This window comes from Tachypleus tridentatus, chromosome 9, assembly GCF_004210375.1.
Source record: "Tachypleus tridentatus isolate NWPU-2018 chromosome 9, ASM421037v1, whole genome shotgun sequence".
Lineage (NCBI taxonomy): Eukaryota > Metazoa > Arthropoda > Merostomata > Xiphosura > Limulidae > Tachypleus > Tachypleus tridentatus.
Window position 1 is genome coordinate 93,417,690 of NC_134833.1, and position 23,596 is coordinate 93,441,285.

A 23,596-nucleotide genomic window follows, 5' to 3' on the forward strand; every position below is an offset into this window, starting at 1 on the left:
CCTGTATATCGTTTCGAAAATTTGTTTCCAGTTTCTTTCCAATCATTGTTTGTTTCCTATGCCAGGGTATCTGCAGTAAGGCTCACGAAATTAATTAGCTCTACTTGCAATTGATTTTTAGTCTGAAGCTACGCAATGAGTTATCTGCGCTCTCTTAACAATGAGGAAACAATTTTAGCGTCATAAGTCTGTTGATCCACCAGGAGGATATATATGAAAAATGGTATTATACCTGTGATAATATTTTAAAATAAAAACTACTTACCTGAATCACGAAAGTGAACAAACCAACTGAAAACCGCATTTTCCCCAATAGTCATGCATTGTATTTTTCACAATAGCATCACAACGATGTTTATTCGGAGGGAAAACAAGTTAAAATTGTCACATTTCCCTCGTGCAGTTTTACATAAATTGGTTAGTATTTTGTCTTGCGACTTACAAGAGCAAACTTAAGTATATTAAACATTCAAAAGGTCATTGCATCTTCGTCAAAAGAATTAAATGTAATGTGGTCAAAAGAACTGTTGTGATTCTAGATTTGTAGGTCATTTTTATCATTTGAAGGTGTAGCTAGAAATGTCTGAACGTTTGCCTCGTGAGTCCAAGAAGTTCTTACTTATTATAATATCGATAATACCGGAGAATGCAAGCTTCATCACAACAATTTTTTTTGTTTATGGAGAAAAGATTCTCTTTAAAAATCATAGACTTTAGTTTTGAAAAGGAACGCTATTCTCATTTCGCTTGGAAAAAAATAAAATGTTTTTCCCTTTCAAAATAATTTCATTTTGATGGGAATTATGCACACATATATTTCAGCCGAATAAATATAAATGCGGATATTTACAATGGGGACCAACCCTTTGTTAAAAAAGTGTTCTTAACTTTACACAATTCGAAACATTTCTCACAGAAATTCATCTTTATTTTTGAAACAAAACTATTTTATACTGTTTCCTAAAATTTATCAGTTTCTCGGTTTTGGACTCAACTATTTTGAAACACAATTTAGCACAGAAACGCAATATTTTGTATATAATAGCTCGAAAAGCCTCGATCTTTTTCCACGGTAATTACATGCATTTCCGTTGCTATAATGTCCCATTTGTTGCTTGATAAACGATTTAATCAATTTCACTTCTACAGATGTAATGTAATTTTCAGTTGATAAGTAGTAAACCTAACAACGTTGTCTACTATTCAATCTGTATTCAGTTTCATTCTTATTTATTGCTTTTTATACAGAACCATTAAAGTAGAAGAAAACGCTGAATAATAAATCAATAGAGCGTTTCCATTAAAAACATTCGTATAATACAGACTGCACTTTTTGTTATTTTACAGTAGAACTACAATTTCAGTTGCTGCTCTAAAGGTAAAGTTACGTGAATGATATATTATTTTATCTCATTAAATGAAAATATATCTGTATTATATTAATAAGGTGTTTGAAATAAAGCTCTAAAGAAAAAACTGTTCTTATAATATTTATATTCCATGTTTAAAAGGAGATCAAGAATCTACTATGTAAGGCAAAGATAATTCAGGTAGTGAGCAGGATGTCTGATAATGCCATCCTCCATTCACTCAAGTTGAGTTTCTACAGTGAAAGTAGAGATTTACTTCAAAATGTTAACGGTAATAGCCTTGACATTCACGTTTATCAACCTTAGCCTCTGGAAGAGGTTTCTAGTTATGATACTGAGGCAGAGGAAGAAGCAAACATGTAACGGTTTGTTGATACTGACTGGTTAACACTTTACAGATCTTACCGTAATTTGGTTGTAGCAATCCATTTTACACTGGTTCCCGCTCATAAGGTGCTGATAGCATATACAACTCAGTAGTGCCATTTGTATTTACAAAAAATCACAAATACAGAAAGCAGCATTCCATCTAATAATAGAAGCCTAATATACAACAATAAGGTTTCATTTAGTAGAAGTAAGATGGCTATGACAAACAAAACGATGACATCAAATACCGGGTTTGATTTAATACGACATAATTGCTATTACTATTGTTAATAGAAGCTGGTTGGCCCTGTAGCAGAGCTTCGAATATCAGATATGACGAGCCAGGTTCGAGTTTTTCCAACATCTCAACATGTTCCCCACATTTTAAGGTGTATGTGCGTTATAATACCGGCAGTATATCCTTTATTGTGTTTTGTTGTGTGATATGGAGCTTGGCTGGCTGGCTGTTTTCCCTCTGTTCAGATGTTTAAAATTACGGGAAGCGTCAGATTGTCTTACTAGCTTCGTCAAAAATACAATGACATGAAAAATGTCATTAATCTAGCTGATGTCTTTATTCAAGACTAAACATTACTATTATTATTGTTGTTATTCATCTGGCTGATACATTTATCCAAAATCAGCATTATTATAATTAATTATTATTATTATTTTCAGTTAAATAAACATTTGGAAAATAAAAAAAATATCCAAACGAAAATCTTGATTTGAAATAAAAAAAAAGAAGGAATAATTAATGTGGATTATCAATAATGAAATTATTTAATATTTTTTATTAAGAAAAACATGTAATGCAAAGACTTACCTCACGGTGTTGATATTGTCAGCAATGAGAGTTAACCAAGGCACCACTTCATTGTTTTTGTCTCCATTTGCTCCTGTAGTTATAGACTTAGATATGCTTTTACCTCAGAATATTGTTGATATGACATCTGATATAAACTTATTACATTCTTCTTTGCAGACCCAGCAAGGTCACGTGGTTAGGGGTGCTCATCTCGTAATCCGAGGGTCGCGGGTTCGAATCCCCCTCACACCTAACGTGCTCGCCCTTTCAGCTGTGGACGCGTTGTAATGTGACGATCAATCCCACTATCCATTGGTAAAAGAATAATCCAAGAGTTAGCAGTGGGTGGTGATAACTAGCTGCCTTTCTTCTAGTCTTACAATGTTAAATGAGCGATGACTATCAAAAATAGCCGTCGTGTGGCTCTGCGCGAAATTCAAAAACAAAACAACCAATCCTCCTTAGTAACCATTTTCAGCCATATCGACCACGTGTTTCTGCAACAGTCACGTTCAAAGTGGTTCGAACATACCCTGCTATATTTGATTGTGATGCATTTAGCGTAGTTAATTTTACGTGTTCAAACCTATCTTCTTAAAGGATCCGCTGGAAAAGGAAAGAGATCCATTTTGTTTCTGATAGTATACACCATCTTGTCAATAAATTTTCAAAATGACTTCTATGTCTTCTCACAATAAAGCCAATGACTGTTGTAATAGTTTGTTTTGGTTCCCGTGACGTCATTCGCAGAAGTTAGCCTAGTGTTTCAATGAAATACTGATATTTTAAATGCATAAAAGTATTGACAGTTCTTCACTACATTTTGACATGTGAGTTACATTTAATAAAACTATGACAGCGAAGATGTTATAACAGATTCTAAGCGTCACATTTCCCAAAAGAAAATCGATTAATAAATTATTTAAATTTCAAAATTCTAATATGTATGATTTAGTCCTCCTCGCAACACTAAGAAACTGTGGAAACAGTTGTATTAGGAGCGCTCCAAAGATTTCTGATACGTACGACTTAACACATCAGGTAATACTAAGGAAACTGTAAGATGTGAATATTGCTTTATAAACAGATAGTTTGCTAACGATGTGTTGTATCTGCATAATTTAGTAACTTCCCCGAAAGGCGGCTGGAGGCTGCTTGGAGGGGTCATCTGTTTTAACAACTCGCATGACTCTCCAATTGTGTGTTGCCAGTCACTCAATTTGTTAGTAAACACTAAAATGACGACGCATAATGTACGTTTAACGTTGCAGTTTGTACTGCCTTTTATCTGTACACAGCTAGCAATAAATATTTGTGAAGGATACTTTGTATTTCTAGTCTGATAATGATGTGTTATTTGTATATGTTTTGTTTGCTGTGCGTAACATGTGTACGGTTTCCTAGTAATGTGTAATGCATATATAATTTGTTAAAGACGTGTGATACAAGTGTTGTTTGTTTAATAGCGTGTAATACATTTAACGTGTGCTTGCTGTGTGTTATGTAAACACAGTTCACTCGTAATGTTAAACGAACGCATAATCAATGAAAAAAGAGAGTTTTAACCAAAAAAAGAAACCTAATAACTGAAGTGCTTTCGGTAAGTGCTCTTTCTGAAAGGCCCAAATATCTGGATTTCTTTTTTCGTATAAATGTAGTTTATAATGACTAACTGTTACGTATTATAATTTATCTCGGACAAGACTCTGATTCACAGGGTTCTCATTGCATCCTTGATTATCAACAATTATTTCTATAGCTGCTGTAAGGAGGAGTTTTGTATTCGAAACAAAAGAAAGCAAAGTGGTATCTGAGAATATATGCCAAGTTTGATTTCGACAACCTGAGAGCGAGAGTATGAACACAAACTGAAAAATAACGCCTACGGTTCACGAGAAGAACTAGGAACACAAAAATCTAATGCTGGATTCGAATTCAGCGATCCTGCAAACCTACTCGAAAGCCACCATAATTCTATTCGCTCCTGATACATAGATTATCCCATATAGACAAGAAAATCCCCCAGGGCCACCCCGTTCTGTCTGGTTTTAATATTGTAGGAGGAGCCTACAGACAATCAAATTCATCAACACACAACATAGATTAATATCGGCCTGTGGGAAAACTTGTACTTTGTGTACAAAACTTTTTAGTTTTTGTAGTTTATAAATTGTAAAGATGTGCTGTATATTTAAAGCAATTAAAGCAGTTAAGTGAACGTCCTCGACTTCTCACGTATGATATTAACTACATAGAATTCTGAATGAATTTGATGGCCGTGCGGGGCGTCTCAATGACTGCAAGGTAAAGTCTAAGTGGGTTAAGCCTATTTCCCAACTTGTGATACCACCAAACACTAGTACCAAAGACATTTTGAGCCGAATTGTTTGACCAAAAAATGACAAACCGATCGACTCATTAAGTAAAAGACACCAGACTTAGCAACATTTCAAATATTGGGTACTTCCAAGTATTAAAACTCAAAAGTGAGACTGTACCGGTACTCCGAATGACTACAAACAAATTAAGAAATTCACGCACAGAATATTAACACATAAGCACTGATGTCTGAGATAGGTTCTAAGATATTATTCATTCCCAATATACATTTTCTTTGCAGTTCATAATGGCACATGCACCTACCACTTCCTTACTCGTATGATGACGTCGTCTGAACTTCTCTGTTCCTAATTTCACATTTTGCACAGTGTAATGAAGTTAAAAATATCCCCATGCACACAAAAACACATTACTCGTTTAATTACATAGATCCCAAATATACGTGTAGTTTGTTAATGTCATCTTCGTGAGGTTTGTTAATGACGTGTAACATATGTGTTGCTTAATACGGACATTTTGTCTTCGTACACTTCACTAATGATGTTGAGTTAATGTAGTTTATTGAATAATTCGATACGCTGGTAATATGTCTATGTTATGTGACGTGAAATTGCTTTGAATTAATTACTGTCTACTATAACAGAGCCATTTAAGAACAATTATTATACAACTGATAGCATGCTTAGACGTCGCTGTTTCTGCTTGCATGTGATGAGAGGCCAAGATATAAACATGTGTGCAACTCTGTTAAACAGGCTACGTTTCTTACGAATACAAATTGATATTTGAGATACGATTCAGTTTCCAAGGTTACGGGGTGTTTTCTGCTATTGGCACAAACTTATGTACGTACTGAAAAACCGTAATTCTAAATCTATAATATCCTGGATAAATTGAACTCCGATTAAGATATCTGTGGGGAAAAAATAAATACCCTTATTTCGTCTATTAAAATATGATTTATTGAACGGATCTGATTCCATGTAACTTAACCTGGCTTTTTTAAGAAAGAAGAAAAATGTGATTTTGACCCATAATATAGGTTTCTTGATAACGTTAGACAAAAAGATTATGTTTCTTACAAATATAAACTTTATTTGACTAATTGTTTATATAACGATATACGGTTTATTTTTTAAATCTGTTTTTTTCAAATAATCAAAATAATATTGTACACATAACATTCTAGTAATGACAAAGAAAAAGACTGAAAATAATTTACAGACATGCTGAACAAAGGAAATAACTCAATCTTTAATCAAATTAAATTCTGTTTATCTGTTGACTCGAATACGTTCTTTAAAGAACAGGTGTGTGTGTGTGTGTATTTTCGTGTAACAAAACCACGTCGGGCTATCTGCTGAAAGGAATCGAACCCCTGATTTTTAGCGTTTTAAATCCGAAGACTTACCACTGTCCCAGCGGGGGGCTATTTAAGCAATGACCTGTTGTGATTAAAGTAGATTTGTAGTAACTGACACCATAATGAACGATGATTAGAAGAGCACGTGGAGGTCGTATGAAGGTTCACTGACGTACTTGAAATATAATTAAAGAAATCCGATAATCCCAGCGATTTTAGAATGATGGACATTTTAACCAGAGGTGGAGTTGGAATATTGGGTTGTGCAGCTATTTAGAACTATGATTAACACTTCTTACCTGCAATCTCCTGTTATATCATTAACTCGTGTGATATCTCAATGATTTAACAAAACAGGGAAGTTCAGGCCTATAAAAATAGGAGGTTTAAGGGTATGTTTTCTGATGGATGTGAGCCACACAGAATATAACAAGACACGCATATTTAAACGATGATCCAACCTTTAATTTAAATCTTGACAGTTCTCAGAAAAGCAAAGTACTATTATACAATCAGGTCTTTATGTGTGCAGTAAAAACCAAAAGAAATGCTACTAGCAACAGCGACAAAGACTTTTTTAAACAATAGGCTCTTACTACTGCGCATGCTCTCCTCCCCCTAACGTATGAAAATAAAAGAACTACAAGGAGAGAGTGCTTCCTGGTTACAATGTAACACAATAAGTTAAAATTCGAATAAGTCTTAGTAACTAACAACAGTAAAAACGTACTCTAAATGTAAACCTAGGCTACATTGTTTTGTGGAGAAAGTTATACATCATTAACTCACTGGTGAAAGCAAAGGTGTAAGGGTAATGTCTCACCAGGTTTTGGTAAAAAAGACGTGTGTGTGCGTGTGTTTTCTTTCTTATAGTAAAGGCACAAAAAGGACAATGTTTCACCCAGATATTTTCTTATTAAGTCTACCTTTTTATTTACTTTTAAACATTTTTAAGACATCTTGAAAGTTTGTTTATTTGCAATTGAGAATCTAATTAGATAGGTAATTTTGTAATTAGATCTTGTATTTTTCTAGATGAGAAATTACAGTTTGTTACAAAACATTCGGCACTTTTTTGCATAAAATTGGCGTCTCTTTAGAAAGAAATGGTTCTATTTTGATAAAACAATTGCCAAACATATTTTTCATCGAATAAATTTTTCATAAAATGATTGGAAAATACAAAAGACGTATTTATACGAAAAAAAATTTTTTTAAACAAAAATTATGTCGATTCAATTGATGTAAAGATAAACTTAGAACAACTACTCACAATTGAAACATCGTTAAAAAAAACTTCTTGAATATTTACAAAAATTAGAGAAATTTTGATGACCGACTTCATTTGATTACCACATTCAAGTCTTATAATTTTTCACAAAGTATGCATCGTATGCGTTGTCAAAGTAATACCAAATTTTTGAAAAACTCTGTATTTATGAACAGAAATACAACATCAAAAGTTAGTTTATTTTAAAGCGAGAGTCAGTAATCATGGAGGTGAGACGTTGTACTGGATCCGAAAGCAAATACTTAAACACTTAACTAAAACGGGCCCGGCATAGCCAGGTGGTTAAGGCACTCGACTCGTAATCTCAAGGTCGCAGGTTCGAATCCCCGTCACATCAAACATGCTTTCCCTTTCAGCCATGGGGGCGTTATAAATTACGGTCAATCCAACTATTCGTTAGTAAAAGAGTGGATCAACAGTTGGCAGTGGGTGGTGATGACCAGCTGCCTTTCGTCTAGTCTTGCGCTGTTAAATTAGGGACGACTAGCGCAGATAGTCTTCGTCTAGCTTTGCGCGAAATTCAAACCAAACTTATCTAAAAACGGTGACTGTGCAAATGAAAATTAACACTACAAGAGAACTTGTAAAGAAAACTAAAACTATACAAACTAGTGAATCGAAAGTGAGAACTTCAAGAGTTATTACTTTGAGGCGAAAACTACAAAAATGCTGCGTGAAATTCTAGTAAAATATTGCTAAAATCCTTATAAAATCTTGCAAATCTAGTATAAAATTGCATAAATACTAGGTAATTCCTGTAGAAAATCTGCGTAAAATTTTCTCTCTATCCTCAACACTATTTAAAACTATAAAAATTCTCGCACAATATGACACCTGTTAAATCATTTGGCCAACGGGATGCGAAGACACCAAACGAATGTACCCGTAATTTCTGCCCAATTCGCCAACACGAATAACTTAGAGAGTCAGTTCAAATGTATGATTAAAATCAGACAAGAAGGTGCATAATATTCACTTGGCCTAATTAACCGTAGGGCTAAGTTAAAGTTTAGAAGTTTCCTTGAACAACACTATGTTCCAATTTTAGGGAAAATAGTGAGAAAAAGAAAAGAAATTTAATTTTAAACAAAAAGAAATGAAAACATTTACACAACAAACTCACACTTGTTTAACCTATTCAATTAACTTAATTGATGTTTACGGCAGATGTCAGTTTTCTTTCTGTGTGTACGCTTAGCACTTGCGTACGGTAAACACAAAGCAAACAGAAAGAACTATTGATTTTCAGGCTTAGTTAATGAAGTACATGCAGTACAAAACAGTAAGTTACTTTTAATTCAACCCCTAAGCCTATCAAACATGACAAGAATGTTAGGTTGAGAGAAAATCTATAGAACTGGAAAGATTCATTGCCACATAAAATACAGTAATTAATTAATGAGGATTTATGAACATCAAACTCATAGTTCAGACTGGCAATGATTTTCGTACTATTAGTTTGTATGAATTTTTAAAGAGTGAGAATAAGTAATCACATCACAAGCGTAAACCACAATTCAACTTTCATGAATCCACTTAAATGTATGTTTACGTTTATTTTAGAACTGTCCAGCCCTGTATTAGTATTTATTAATGAAGCTTCAAAGGAATGGTACAATCAACGTGTTTTAACGTTAGTTAGTATATATTCAACATCCAATATACATTTTAAGCGTTAATTAGTATAGCTACAAAACCCAACATGTATTTGAGCGTTAATTGGTACATCTGCAACATCCAACATGAATCTTAAGCGTTAGTTAGAATATCTACAACCCCTAACATATGTCTGAGCGTTGTTTGGTACGTTTACAATAGTCAATAGTTCATTCACTCCACAGAAAGTTGAACAATATGTTGACCGAATCCAGATGTCATAAAAAAATTACGTGTAACCCGTGTAACACGTGTTACGTGTATACAGTAAACAGTGAACGAATAATGTATTCAGTGAAGAAATAATTAGCTCAAACGTTATATGACATTGTACGCATGAAAATAAGTCAAGAACAAAAACTAATTTTAAAATGAAATGTGACTGTTCTCAAAGTGAATGAGGATAATACATTTGAATCACAATTTGAAGAAATTCCTATGTCGTGGAAATGTGACTTCAAGAAGACACTGGTTTATGAATGTGAACAAACAGTTTCGTGAATTAACGCCGCCACTTGGTATCATATTTAATATGGACTATTAAAATCGACGTGCATTTGGTTTTATTTAAAAATTATTCGTATTTAAAGTGAAATTAACTGATTAGTTTTCGAAAGATATTTTAAAATGAAACAAGTTTGGAAGTCGTTGAGATTTTACGTTATAAAGAACTATTTCTTACTGAGTTAAAATTTCTCTCTACAAAATACGTTCTGAGTTTCTAATACATCAATTAATCACATTGGATGTTAACATAAAAGATCTTAGACCTCCTATACTTAAGTTAAATTGAGAATTTACTCATGTTTTATGAGAAATACTTCAGATCCAACTATAGGAAAATACTGTATATGGATATATCGTGAATAGCTCATGTTGTTATATTATCTACTGTTTTCTTCAAAGTAAACTGTGAAACATTTTGTGTCACTGAAAAATTAAAACGACAAAGTCTTCGACAAAGAAAACTTTTCGTTTGGCATTAGGACATGCGCAGGTTTGAAAAGTAGCCTCAGTGGTCGGAACGACAATATTTCTTCGTGAAATATGTACCTTGTTGGGTATAGCTTATCCGTTTCCATGCCAACCATAATCAACAAACACGTCTTTCAATAACCTTTGCATACTTGTGTTTGTTACGTTCAATTCAATAAGTTAAATGGGTGGGGTTTAACACGCGAGCAAACATTAAAGGGGTTGCGTTATATTTAGTATTCCCTCTCTTTTGATAGTAAGAACCAGTTGCTTACAGGTTTAGTTTTCGAAACTGATAATCCAATATAGAGACCCTTAACAGAACTTCTAGAAGGCTGACTATTTGGTAAATATTTCAAGTTATTGATAAAATTTAGAAAACGATGTATTGTTAACTTCAATAGATTCTGTACTGAGTTCTAAAATACTTCAAATTATTTTTAACTAATCCTATAAACTAGTTAGTTAATTATTTTAAGACTAATTTAATTTTTCTTTCTAGGAATAAATAAAAAAATATTAGCTTTCTTCCAACAATCCTAATTCGAGAAGATTTACTAAATCAGCTACACAATGTTGAGGCGATGCCTATCGAAATGTTGTCGTAAAAGACGCTCACGTGTGGATCCTATTGGAGACGATCAAGACACAGAAGAGGAGAACAGAACCATGAAGACATTGAAGCCACTTTCATACTTTCAGATTATCTTTGGGATAAACCCAGCTGATTTCGTCACTGATGTGTCTGTTCGAAACACCCGAGTGCCCGTTGGGTCTGCTTCTTACTCCCTGATTCTGGTCCTCTTAACCCTTTACAGTGTTGTCGTCAGCGCTTTTCGATACAGATTGGTTGAAAACAACCTGTCATTAATATCCATTATTACAGCCTTCGATGTCCCTTTCTATTTCTTACTCATCCTGGTTCTCCGGGTAACCATAATTCGTAATTCAGGGAAGTACTTTAACGTCCTGGAAGTTCTTCACGACGCAGAAATTCAGTTGAGAGATTTTTTGAAATTTCCTCGTTTGGCTGTTCACACTGGGTTTCTAGCTGTGTTTGTAATGTTGATGGCACTAGCTGAAGGTGTCTTCTACTTGTTGACCCTTTACTATCGCTATAACCTAAACGTCAAAGATCCTTTAGTGATGTTTCAGAACGTTACCAACCAGATATTCATCATTCCAGATGTTGTTGGATTACAAGGTACAGTAATGGGAGCCATTGCCGCTGGTGCGTACGTATTTAGTCAAGGAGCAATTGCTATAGCTGAAGCAACACTGTTTATCTTGGCTCTCCTGATTTCCAAAGCTATGAAAGAAGTTAAGGAGGTCTTAGAAGATGAAGACCCAACGGTGTGGAAAGGAGAACGACTAGAGAGGTTCCGCTTGGGACATTGGTTACTCACTAACGCGGTGGATAAGATCAACGAGTCTATCTCTTCTGTTGTTGTCATTATTTTTATTGAGGCTTTGTACATTTTATTTGAACTGTATTCTGGCATCAACATGGGTCTCACAAATACCTCCTGCTTCGTCTATCTGCGTTGTCTGACATATGGCATTCGTTTCGTAATTATTACTATCATGATTGCCGAGGTACCTCGTAAGGTGAGTATATTTTTCATACAAGTTGAAGAATTGAAATCTGATACAAACTGGCAAAGGAATAAAAAATATTTTTTTTCTTATCAGACCCAATCCATATTACAAAATGTGTACAATGTTTTCTATACAGGACTTTCATTAGGTTTGACTGACATTGCTTGTGTTTACTTGTTGCGTAAATTGAGCTCTTATTAGATTCTTTTGACACTGCCAGGATTTACAGGATTCTTATTAGTTTCGATTGGTATTCCTGGTATTTATTTGTTATATATACAGAGCTATGAAAGTTTCGATTGAAACTACCAATATTGACATGACTTTTTAATTTCGATTAACACTGCTAGTGTTTACATTACTTAAAACATAGAAATCTCATTAGTTTTGATTGGAATTGTTATTGTGTATATGTGATATATTAACTTCAGTCAGTTTTGCTAATGTTCACATTATTTTACATACTAGTTTCTTATGAGTAGTTCTCGTTTTAGAGCAAATAATTCCTGATAAATATAAGAATGCGTAAAATATGGACACTATTTATGCCATCTATGGCCCGCAATCGATACTGAAAATTTACTAGATAGTTAAATAGCGAGTTAGTGAGTCTTGTTTAGATTACGTAATATTCAACGTATTCTTGAAGTTTATAAACCTGCCTAGGATATGTAAGATACAGCATACCCATATCGTTCGTCGATTCGTCTACAGTTTATAATATAAAGCCTATTGGTGTGGCTTGTAGACTTGTTTAGGGTTTATATGTCGTTATAGATTCGTATACGATGTGTAATACAATGTACTTATATCGTTCACATAATTATTTAAAACTTATCCCATACAGCGAATGAAACGTTTTAAAACTTTGAAATATTAATTGTTATCGATTCATAAAAATATTAAAACCAGCTCCTAAGTAGAAGAACTTACACCGCTAAGCCACGCCTTACAAGACAGTTATGTTTACTACGAGAAGAGTGGTTCCGTAGTTGTCGGAGAGGAAATGATTCCACTAGGTGAATATAGTACAGAACGAACAAATAAGAACCAGATTTAACGTAGTAAATAAGAAAAAATCAGTGCCATTTTTCTGGCCACCTTACGTGATCTTCCTCAATTTGTATTGTCAGAGAAATAATGACGGCGCCATCTTGACATTATTATATTAACTCCATCCAAAATTACTCGTTTCCTCATATTCAGTTCAAGAGTCATTGTAGCTTCTGAGAACACATGTGATAAATGTTGTTCTCCTTTTATAAAGATAACTTAGTGCTTTAATTCTAATCTGCTAGCACTGATTATCTTAACTGGTAGTTTATAAACAAAGTATGATGCTCCAGATTTGTTTAATAGCTTGTTCCTTTACATATTGGAATGTTTACCTGAAAATCATTGAGACTATACCATCCTCAATATTCCAAGTATCCACAACCTGTTAAATCACCAGTAAATAATAAATGTTTGTACTAAATTAAAACATTGTTCTATTTGTATTTGTTCATCTGAACGACACAGTATAGGCTAAACAATCAGGTCAAAGAATCGCTATGGTCGTGGTGTAGTTGTCTGTAATTTTGAATTGTGGAATAGAGGGTAGACATCCTGTCGACAGCACAAGTCACCTGAGACGGCAACTCTTAACTGAACAGTAAGATTGACTTTCACTCTTTTATCACATCCACAGCTGACAGTGTAAAGCGTAGTTGATAATATCACGTCTCTTATAACACATTCATAGCTGACATTACAAAGTGTGGTCGGCAGCCTTACGTTTCTTACAATGTATCTACAGTTAAAGGTGTAAAACATTTTTCCAACATCATGTCTTGGACCCGAAAGCCCCACGGATCCTCGGTCGACAACGCTAGCCTATAATCTATTTTTTAAACTACTTTAAATTGTATTCAACTCTCTGTCTGAAGTTGTGAATAAAAGTTCATAGTTTTATATTGTTTGTCCGACAATTTAGGTAATTTATCTTTATTTAAGCTTAATTGTGTAATTTGTAATCTTAATTGTATTAACTATCTTTTGTTTTTGATCCACCTTTCATAATGTATTTGTTATTTATATGCTATTTACTTTTTGAGACATAATTACGTCTGGAGAAGGTTAAACACAGGGGATTTGAAAAATCTTAAATAATGAACAATGAAACTTATTTCTTCCAATATTTAGAGGTAAATTGTAGAAGGTAGTTCGGTAAGAAATGGTCTTTTGATGTTAACCAGTTTCTGGTCTAGAAGTTAGGACAACTAAGACAGTTTACTTACAACTTCTTTACAATAACTCATAATCATTAAGACTGTGCTAAGACAATTTACTTTTAACCTCATTACAATAGCCTAGTTTACTTAACTACTAGACACGTTACCTTCAACTTCCTTAAAATAACTCATTTTCCTTAACACTGTGCTCAGACAATGTATTTTTAACTTCATTACAGTAACTTAATTTACTTAACACTGTGCTAAGACACTTTACTTTGAACTTCATTAAAATAATTAAGCATACGTAACATTGTGCTAAGAGATCTTGTTTTCAATTTGGTTAAGGCAATTAAGTATGCCCGGCATGGCCAGGTGGGTTAAGGCGTGCTACTCGTAATCTGAGGGTCGAGGGTTCGCATCCCGGTCTCGCCCTTTCAGCCGTGGGGGCGTTATAATGTGATGGTCAATCCCTCTATTCGTTGGTAAAAGAGTAGCCCAAGAGTTGGCGGCGGGTGATGATGACTAACTGCCTTCCCTCTAGTCTTACACTACTAAATTAGGGAAGGCTAGCGCAAATAGCTCTCGAGTAGCTTTGCGCGAAATTCAAAACAAACAAGCAATTAAGTATGGCAGTTAGGTTTTATTGGTGTGATGCATAATCGCGGATTTATATTAAGTTCGTTTTTTTTTTTTAATTTCGCACAAAGTTAAACAATGGCTATCTGCGCTAGCCGTCCCTAATTTTGCAGTGGAAGACTAGAAGAAAGACAGCTAGTTATCAGCACCCACCACCAACTCTTAGGCTGTTCTTTTACCAACGATTAGTGTGATTGGCCGTCATTATATAACGCACCCACGGCTGAAAGGGAGAACATGTTTGGAGACATGGGGTTTTATATTAAGTCCTCTGCAAAACAAAAAAAAACAGAGATACGATCAGATCATTAGATACCTTATAAATAGATCAGCATATTTCGTTATTGAACACACTAAATGTTTTATTTTTTGTGTGTGTTAGTCGAAGCCTCTTCTGATGCACATGGGTACAGAAATAAAAGACATTACGTAATTGTAGCTGATTCAATTTAAAGTATAACAATGGATTTTATGATGAAAGTGAATTGTATTTCTTTCGTGTCTTGTGATAGAGACACAGCGTCACCAACGTACAGGTAAGATATTCTCGTTACCATGTCTCTCTCTATCAATATATATCTATAAATTAAATCAAAAACGTTAGTAAAATTATAATATACAATTGATAATAATCGATGTTTAGCGACCCGGCATGGCCAAGCGTGTTAAGGCGTGCGACTTGTAATCTGATGGTCGCGGGTTCGCATCCCGGTCGCGTCAAACATGCTTGCCCTTTGAGCCGTGGGGGCGTTATAATGTGACGGTTAATCCCACTATTCGTTGGTAAAAGAGTAGCTCAAGAGTTGACGATGGGTGGTGATGACTAGCTGCCTCCCTCTAGTCTTACACTGCTAAATTAGGAACGGCTAGCACAGATAGCCCTCGAGTAGCTTTGTGCAAAATTAAAAAAACAACAAACAATCGGTGTTTAGTGAAAGAAAATTACCATCATTTTCGAATTCCTTATGTTAAAGATGCTGTATGATGTTGATTTACTGGTAAGCGGCCTAAAATGGCTAGGTGGATTAATTCCAAAAACAAACATACTGGTAAGTAACACCATTCAGAGTATACTTTGTTTCTGCTCTCTAGTATCTAAAAATATATCGTATTTATATTATTAGTTTCGAAAAACTGAGTTGCTATGTTAGATTTATAACTATTGGAAAGTGACATGGCGTATTGGTTATTCGCGCTGAAAGTGCTGTTTCACACTGTTATTTTAATACAAATAGAGAAGGGGATAAGGCATTTATATTATCTATTTATTACTTTCCGTGGTGGAGGGAGTTAAGTTGTTTCATTAGTTGAAGAGGGTTTTGTTGTGTTAGTTATTCGCAATAGGAAAAAGAGAATTAATTATTCAAGTTAGCTGTTTTGTTAGCTTTCTTATAATTATGAAAAAGATACGTTATTCATATTGAAGTGAACTGTGTTACGCTAGTTTACTGGTATATGGAGTGTTAGTGTCTTGTCTACTTTGAGAAGCTACACTTTTATTCTACTGAACTATCGTGTAACTTATTATAAATTCATTGTGGTAGAGTCTGTATTTTTGTTTTACCATTCCAAAAGTAATTCGGAACAGACATGGGTTTATTTGTTGTTTTTGTTTTCACACACTTTACATTTATGAGTATGTTTCAGTAAAAAAAAACAACAACAGCAACAACATTGATTTACAGATGCTGCAAGATATTTCTGTAAAGTGTTTATTGAATATTCGGAAAGTTATATGAAGTTTAAATAAAAAATACAATGTGTAAATCAAAATGTTCTGTTAATAAAATATGAAACAAAAGCAGAACATGTTTTACAGCAAGACCAATCACGGGGATTTTGTTAAACTTTGCCAGGGATTGTTTGACAGTTATACTTTATTTGGTAGTCTTTGTATGATTAATATAACCATATGAGATATAGTACATAAATTATTTAACTTTTATCAAATATTTATTTTAGCAGTTCTATAGAAACTGAAATTTAAATATTAAGTGGTTAGATTTGAAATGTATTTCTCGTGTTTTCGTACGGTATAAACTAGAACCTTAATTTGGGTTCAATTTTGTTTACTTTCAACTCAATAATATCCTTGTTTAACTTTTTTGTAACAATAGCTTGTGTTTATAAATATGTTATAAACGTGAACATTTTCAGTCTCGTTTTTCTTTAACAACAAGCTCCTATTTAACTACATGTGTTAAAAACGTGAAAATTTTCAGTCTTGGTTTTCTTTAACAAAGAGCTCGTATTTAACTTTGAAAATACTGAAACAAAAAGCCAACTTTGATCACGTTATTTTATTGTTCCAAGTGTGAAAATATTGTTTGGTCACGAATATTTGTTTTTATCTAGATAATTTATGTGTCACTCATTATTTTGTAACAATCGCACGAAAACGGACACATTTCGCTGCAGTAGCCTCTAACAGTCACTGAAACATATATATATTCTTAAATTGTAAACTGTTCTTGAAAATACTGAATGGTTAACTATATCCCTTTGCTTGCAATGTCTTTTACAGTGGCTGATATTCAGTAGACTTTTAAAAAACACGACCATTCTATACTTTACAACGTATTTGACCCATTCTTTGCATATTCTTAATTCTGTACCCAAGAATTGGAGGTTTAAGTTAAAGAACCAAACTAACTTTAGAGCTTTCATAAGGAAAACCTACTTCTTCAGAAGTTAAATGACAATGTTTCTTGTAGGCATGTTGCACTGAATAGTGATATTGTGTTTGCATATACTAAAGTATCTGGACATGTAGTCCTTAATATTAAATACTTGTTATGTAAACCAAGAGAAATAATTGAACTATATTCTTTTTTTATTAATTAAATTGTCTTTTTTATTTTTTTTAAATTCCGATTCTACTATTGGACAATAAATTTAAATAATAGATGCAAAACATAACTTCATAATGAAAAAATATGAACGTAATAACATGAAGAATTTATTAAACGTTTGGAATCTTCAAAATTCCATCTTCAGTAATCTAGAAATAAAAGCCAAACGCGGTTGTAATTACAACAGAAATATGATTTGTAATACATAAGAAATAAATAATTTGTTAATGTATGTAGTACACGTGGATTACTTAAATTAAAATAATTTTAAATCAAGGAAGAATGTGTGTTATTTAGAGACTGAAGAAGAGATTTTATGTATAATGTATCGTTTATTTGTAGTTCAGTATCGTGCATAAACTTTCTTTTATTAAAAGTTCAGTATCATATATAAACTTTCTTTAATTTAAAGTTCAGTATCTTTTATAAACTTTCTTTTATTAGAAGTTCAGTATTTTGAAATTAAGGTTTAAAAATAGCTTTCAAGTCAACGTAATTTTTCAACTTTTTCGTGAAAAAGTGGCTGTCTTCCAAGATGTGGTGAGCAGGTGTATATGTACAAAGGAAGTTTAGGTACAGTGGGTATCTTAGATCGCTTGACAAACATATTAGTTAAGAATCACTTAGTTGTTTTCTGCAAGAGATGCATAGGTTAACCGTTTCAATAATAGTGCTTTGTATGGAAGAAATTTCCTTGTGAAGAGCTATATAAGAAGAGGTAAGTTTTTCGGCCCTACTTTGTGGGCAGAGAATGTAGCAGTTAAACCAAGTGAAGAGGCCAGTAATTGCGTTTTTTTACGATAGACAGAAGGTTAAAGAAATGAAATGTAATTATTCGTTTCAGTTTCATGAGTAAAGTGTGTAGAGGGTTGTTGTGAATTAGTGCAGTCAAAAAATCATTGGGTACGATCAGAGTATTGAAAAACAAAACATACCTTCGATTGAGAAAACAGGCTTGAAGCTTAATGAACAGCTGTTAATCCAGTTCTGTCTATCGCTTTATTAAAGCAAAACATCAATTAACAAGTTAAAAATTGTGTGGAAAAATTAAAAAAGATTATTTTTGTTTTTAAGAAGAGGAAATGGAAGATTTTTAAATGTATAAAAGTGTAAAAAATAACAAAAAGTAGCAACGTTTGTATAAACCGTTTTTGTGATAATTCTATATCTATTTATTTTCAGGCAGAAGCAATGGCACCTTACGTACAACGTCTGCCTGTTGATACCTGCACGAAAGAGGTAAACTTAAGAATATTACAAGATTGACTCTTGTAACATTTGTATATTTAATTCGTAACAAATTCTCAATCATTCGACAGTGTAATACCACCTCGAACAGACTTATGGCTAGAGTAACATATCGACGGCCATCACGAATAGAACTATTCATACAATAATATTATAAAACGACATAGAACCAAATGACTTAACATTTCTAAGATGGAATTCTTCAAGATCGTCCACCAAAGTGGAATGCTTAGAGCAGGAATGGTCTTAAAGATAAAACAAAGACTGTGGTTACATAAGAAAACCTTCCGACTAAAATTGCGATTAAAATTAGCATATCTTCTGGCACCTTTGACAAAATAATAAACAACAAAATTAGTTAAAATTGACGAAGATTAAAAATCCAAAAGTTTATTAGGTTCACAATACACCTCGAAACCAATGGCTGATTTCATTGGAAAACTCAAATAACAATTCTGCCACTCCAATGGACTTTTGAGCTTAAACTTGATCTTCGACTCGTTCATATATAATGAAAAATCTGTAAAAAGCTTTTTCAAGATGAATGGTTTAAATCTGAACTCGTAATCTTTCAACGCTGCTCATTGGAAAAGAAGTTACCGTACCAGGCAATAATGTGCAGCCAAAGTCATCAGCGCGACTTTATTTGTATAGTGTCAGCACTATAATAGTAACAATTGTATTTTATGATGTTATTTTCTTCGTATTTGAAAACGTGAATGAAACGATTATTATAGAGATATATGTATGTATATGTAAAATAACATTGTTGTGTTGTACTGTTACAGACTTGTAGATTTTTAGAGCAAACCAACAGACGTGGAGTAGCCATAACCGGAAGAGATTTCTTTGTGGTGAACAGAAAATTCCTACTAGCTGTAAGTGAAAATATCGTTTTGTAAAGTATACTCTGAATAATCGTAGGTGAAAATATCGTACTTTGAAATATTTTTAACTGGTCTTAAATCCAGTTGTCCTTATGCTATCCTTGGGTGTAATAATAACCTTAAAATTGAAAATAATAACCTTATCAGCAAAAGAAATGGCAGAAAAAGTTATGAAGAGTTACACTGTGTTTCCTATCCGACTGAACGAATGGCAGACACTGCATATAAAAACAAACAATTATTTATTAACACAGACAAAAGTGAGCACAATTCAACACATTTAATGATGTGACAGACAGTGTTATTCTCTAAGAACTGGAAATAGCTTTGTATCACCAAATAAAATTTGAATCAGACTGGAAGAGTTATCTACTGTATAAAAAAAAAACAAAAATGTTACGTCTCCTTGAGCACTTGTGTAACCCATGCCACTTTTGATCATCTCATAATTACAAAAATATAGTATCGCTAAATCTACAAAGATGACGCTCCTAGAGCGAACATTGTGTACTAATCAATGTAGTTTTACAACGCTGTTTTTCCAAGGACGAATATGGCCCGACATGGCCAGGTGGATAAGGCACTCGACTCGTAATCCGAGGGTCAGGGGTTCGAATCTCCGTCACACCAAACATCTTCGCCCTTTCAACCGTGGGAGCGTAATAATGTTATGGTCAATCCCACTATTCGTTGGTAGAGGAGTAGCCAAGAGTTGGCGGTGGATGGTGATGACTAGTAGCCTTGCCTCTAGTCTTACACTGCTAAATTAAGGACGGCTAGCACAGATAGCCCTCAAGTAGCTTTGTGCGAAATTCCAAAACAAACAAACAAGACTATGATGAAGTATGAAAACATATGCCAGACCAAGCTGTTTACCGTAAGAAACTTATGATCAGTGTTTGTTAGTCGTCAGCACTAATCATTTTTAAAACCAGGAGAAAAAAATAACAGCAGAGAAACATTGATATGAACTTAAAATTATGCGTCAGAAGTTGTTTCGAAAACATCCAGAAATACTCAGTCGCAATGGACCCGTCCTGCTTCAAGACAATAATCAACCTCATGTCTCACACGTGACTGTCCAAAAACTAAACAAACTTCAATATGAAACTTTACCTCATCCATCATATTCACCAGATCTTTCTCCAGAGATTAGCACTTTTTTTTATACATGTGGACATTTTAAAGGGAAACAAAACATTTGCAAACCAAAGGTCTATCAAAAGTGCTTGAAAAGACTTCGTTGTATCAAAGGACGTCCAATTCTTTAAAGAAGGCATTTATAAGCTTACAGCTCGTTAGCTAAAACGTATTGAGTCTAAAGGAGCTTATTTTAATTAAATAAATTAAGCAGTAAAGAGATGTACTTGTTTCACATTTTCCTTTAAAAATCCGACATTTCATACGCAACAGCCTAATATATCTTTGTTTAACCGAAATTGTCACTCAATTCAACTTTGTAATTAACCCTATTGTGTAAGTTAGTTTGCATGAGTTGTGATTCCTTTTGACCTAAATTAAATAGAGAAATATATAAACAAGGATGTTTTTGAGAACGTCAATGAAAAACTCACAAAAATAGAGTATGTAATTTTAACTTCCTAAAACATTATTGGTATTGTTTTCTTTCAGTTCCTAGGGGGCGCTACACTTTTCTTGGTTATTCTTCTGCACCTCTAAAGGGACGTTTGGAATAAGAAAGAAAATGCTAAACGATAGCTGTATCTTCAATGTGCAGTTTGAAATTATCAGAAAGAGAAATACTTCAAAAGTTTTATTCAAATCTACAGTTTGATATAATTCATCACAATGTCTTTGTCAGGCTTTAACAGCGACGTGCGAATTGAAAATTTTCAACTTATATAAAACAGCAGTAAGTCTTGTGTGCATTAATATTATATCACAATCTACATTTATGTGAAACTTATAATGCACTCTCTAATATGGGGCTTATTCTGCACTGTCAAAATAATTTGGATAGGTACAACTGGGTAAGGTCTCAATTTTGACAGATGAAAAATAACTAGTTGTTTTAAAGTGCAAAATTAATAATATGAAAAATTTCGAAACGTTTTGTGGAAATACTATTACCACTTTTTAATTGAAGATGGCTGTTGTGAGCTAGCCGAAACCTGTAAGTTTTGTCCATCTTAATATATGTACGCTTTTAGCTGTTAGTAGGCGTGAAGTTTTCATTTACTATTCACAATTACCATAATTAGTTTTACTATAAAACACAATAAAACAAACTGTATGGATATAGAGTATTATTACTGTTCATAATATTTTAGATATTACATATTGGTATTTTGTTTGTGTGTGTGAATTGGTTGTCTGATCATATCAGGATATTTTGAAACAATTAAATAATTCGTGATAAACCAGCTTGATAATTTGTCTGTTTTTACAATGTAAGGATAATTGTTTTATTGTAAAAAATCAGATAAATATTTGAAGTTTTGTTTTATTTCTGTTGAGTATCTTTCTAGTGGTCAAAAGTAGTACTAAAGACGTTTTAAGCATTCAAACATTCTGCTTAAAATACCAAATTGTGCGTGAGAATAATTTTGTTTGCTTCAAAAACAGTCTGTTTTCTGAGTTATTTATCTTAACGTATTGGTCATACAAAATACAATTCTATCACTATTTAATGTATATTTATTTAGAACGGATTGACTGTAAATAATAATGAGAAAAGGTAATGTATAAAAATACTTGAAATGAAAGTTTATTTGCAAAGGGAAAAAAAATCTTTATTGCATCTAAAACACATCCCCAACCTTTATATAACGTGTAACAATAAACACAGTTAGTGCCTTGTTGTGTATTCAGTATTATCTGCAGTTTGTAGAATACTGTGAGAAAAAGAGAAGATAAATCTGTTACATTTTAGTTCTGGAAATTCTGCATAGGTTTACTATAAATGAAGAACAAATTTGTGGAAAATAATTTATTATGTAAATAATATTTTCAGACTAGCGCACATTTTCTTGTAACACATTTTATCCAGTGGTGTATTTCAATTCATCGTTTTCCTACTAGTTTTGACTACATAATAGATGTCTTTGAATATATATGTTAAAAATTCACAACCTGATACAATAAAGTGGCATTTTGTACCGTTAATTGGTTTCAGTTCTTGTTCAATTTCAGGTATATCAGCTCGTTGAAGTTGTATTTCAGTAAAAATAAAACATTAAATACATACTGATCTTAGATTCTCTTTCGCATTTGCTTAGATTAAACGAGAATAATTAAATTGTCAAATTCACCAAAGGAAAAAAACACCTAAGAATAAGACATTTGCATAATGGTTCATCAAAGTCGTGAGCGTTGTCAAGAAGAAAAAAGTTTTGTACTTGTAGAAAAATTAATCAAACTAACAGTGGTTAAGGAAAGTTCAGAGCACCAACAACCGACTGGTGAAGATTTTAAAATAGTGCTCTAGCAACTCGAAAAAACGAACTTGAAAAAAATATACTTTTAAAGAGTAAGAATGGTTTGGGATTTTTAATGAATTGCAACTGTTTATTTAAAAAAAAGATAATGACTTTTCGGCTTCTCTACTGAGGCTTTCTTCAGATAGATGTGACAGACCTAAAGAAAGCCTCAGTACAGAAGCCGAAAAGTCATTATTTTTTAAAAAATAAACAGTTGCAATCCATTAAAAATCCCAAACGTTGTATTTTATTTCTTTTAACAAGCAGTTGCGATCCATTAAAATTTTAAACCTATTTTTTCTCTGCCTAAAGTTCCATTAAAAAAGTAAAGTTGTTGAAATGCACTGAAAGCCTGCAAACTTAAACTTGCGTGAAATGGTTAAAGATATCGTATTTCTGGGTAGTGGGGGCAGTTCTGAAACAGCACTCTTAAAGTCGTGGAAAATGACATGTATTGTAGTTACTGTATTTGAAAATATGACGTAGTCACGACAACGGATGCTGGTCTAAAGACGAACTACATATAGTCAATATGACAGATGTATC

General features: G+C 33.2%; 1 protein-coding gene across 1 annotated transcript; it reads left to right on the plus strand.

Moving 5' to 3' along the window:
• The first annotated feature begins 10,334 nt into the window (after nucleotides 1-10,334).
• LOC143225778 (uncharacterized) lies at nucleotides 10,335-22,754 on the plus strand. The gene is made up of 5 exons (XM_076455762.1): nucleotides 10,335-10,518; nucleotides 10,675-11,780; nucleotides 18,658-18,714; nucleotides 19,512-19,601; nucleotides 21,243-22,754. Exons 2-5 carry the CDS (start codon nucleotides 10,746-10,748, stop codon nucleotides 21,288-21,290), a joined length of 1,230 nt encoding a protein of 409 aa, XP_076311877.1. The 5' UTR covers nucleotides 10,335-10,518; nucleotides 10,675-10,745; the 3' UTR covers nucleotides 21,291-22,754.
• The last annotated feature ends 842 nt before the right edge of the window (nucleotides 22,755-23,596 follow it).

Bases quoted from the DNA above. Each gene is read 5' to 3' on its own strand.
- LOC143225778 (XM_076455762.1), top strand. From the start codon at position 10,746: ATGTTGAGGCGATGCCTATCGAAATGTTGTCGTAAAAGACGCTCACGT. The intron at 18,715-19,511 runs GTAAACTTAAGA...GTACTGTTACAG, and splicing joins TTGATACCTGCACGAAAGAG to ACTTGTAGATTTTTAGAGCA. The intron at 19,602-21,242 runs GTAAGTGAAAAT...GTTTTCTTTCAG, and splicing joins ACAGAAAATTCCTACTAGCT to TTCCTAGGGGGCGCTACACT.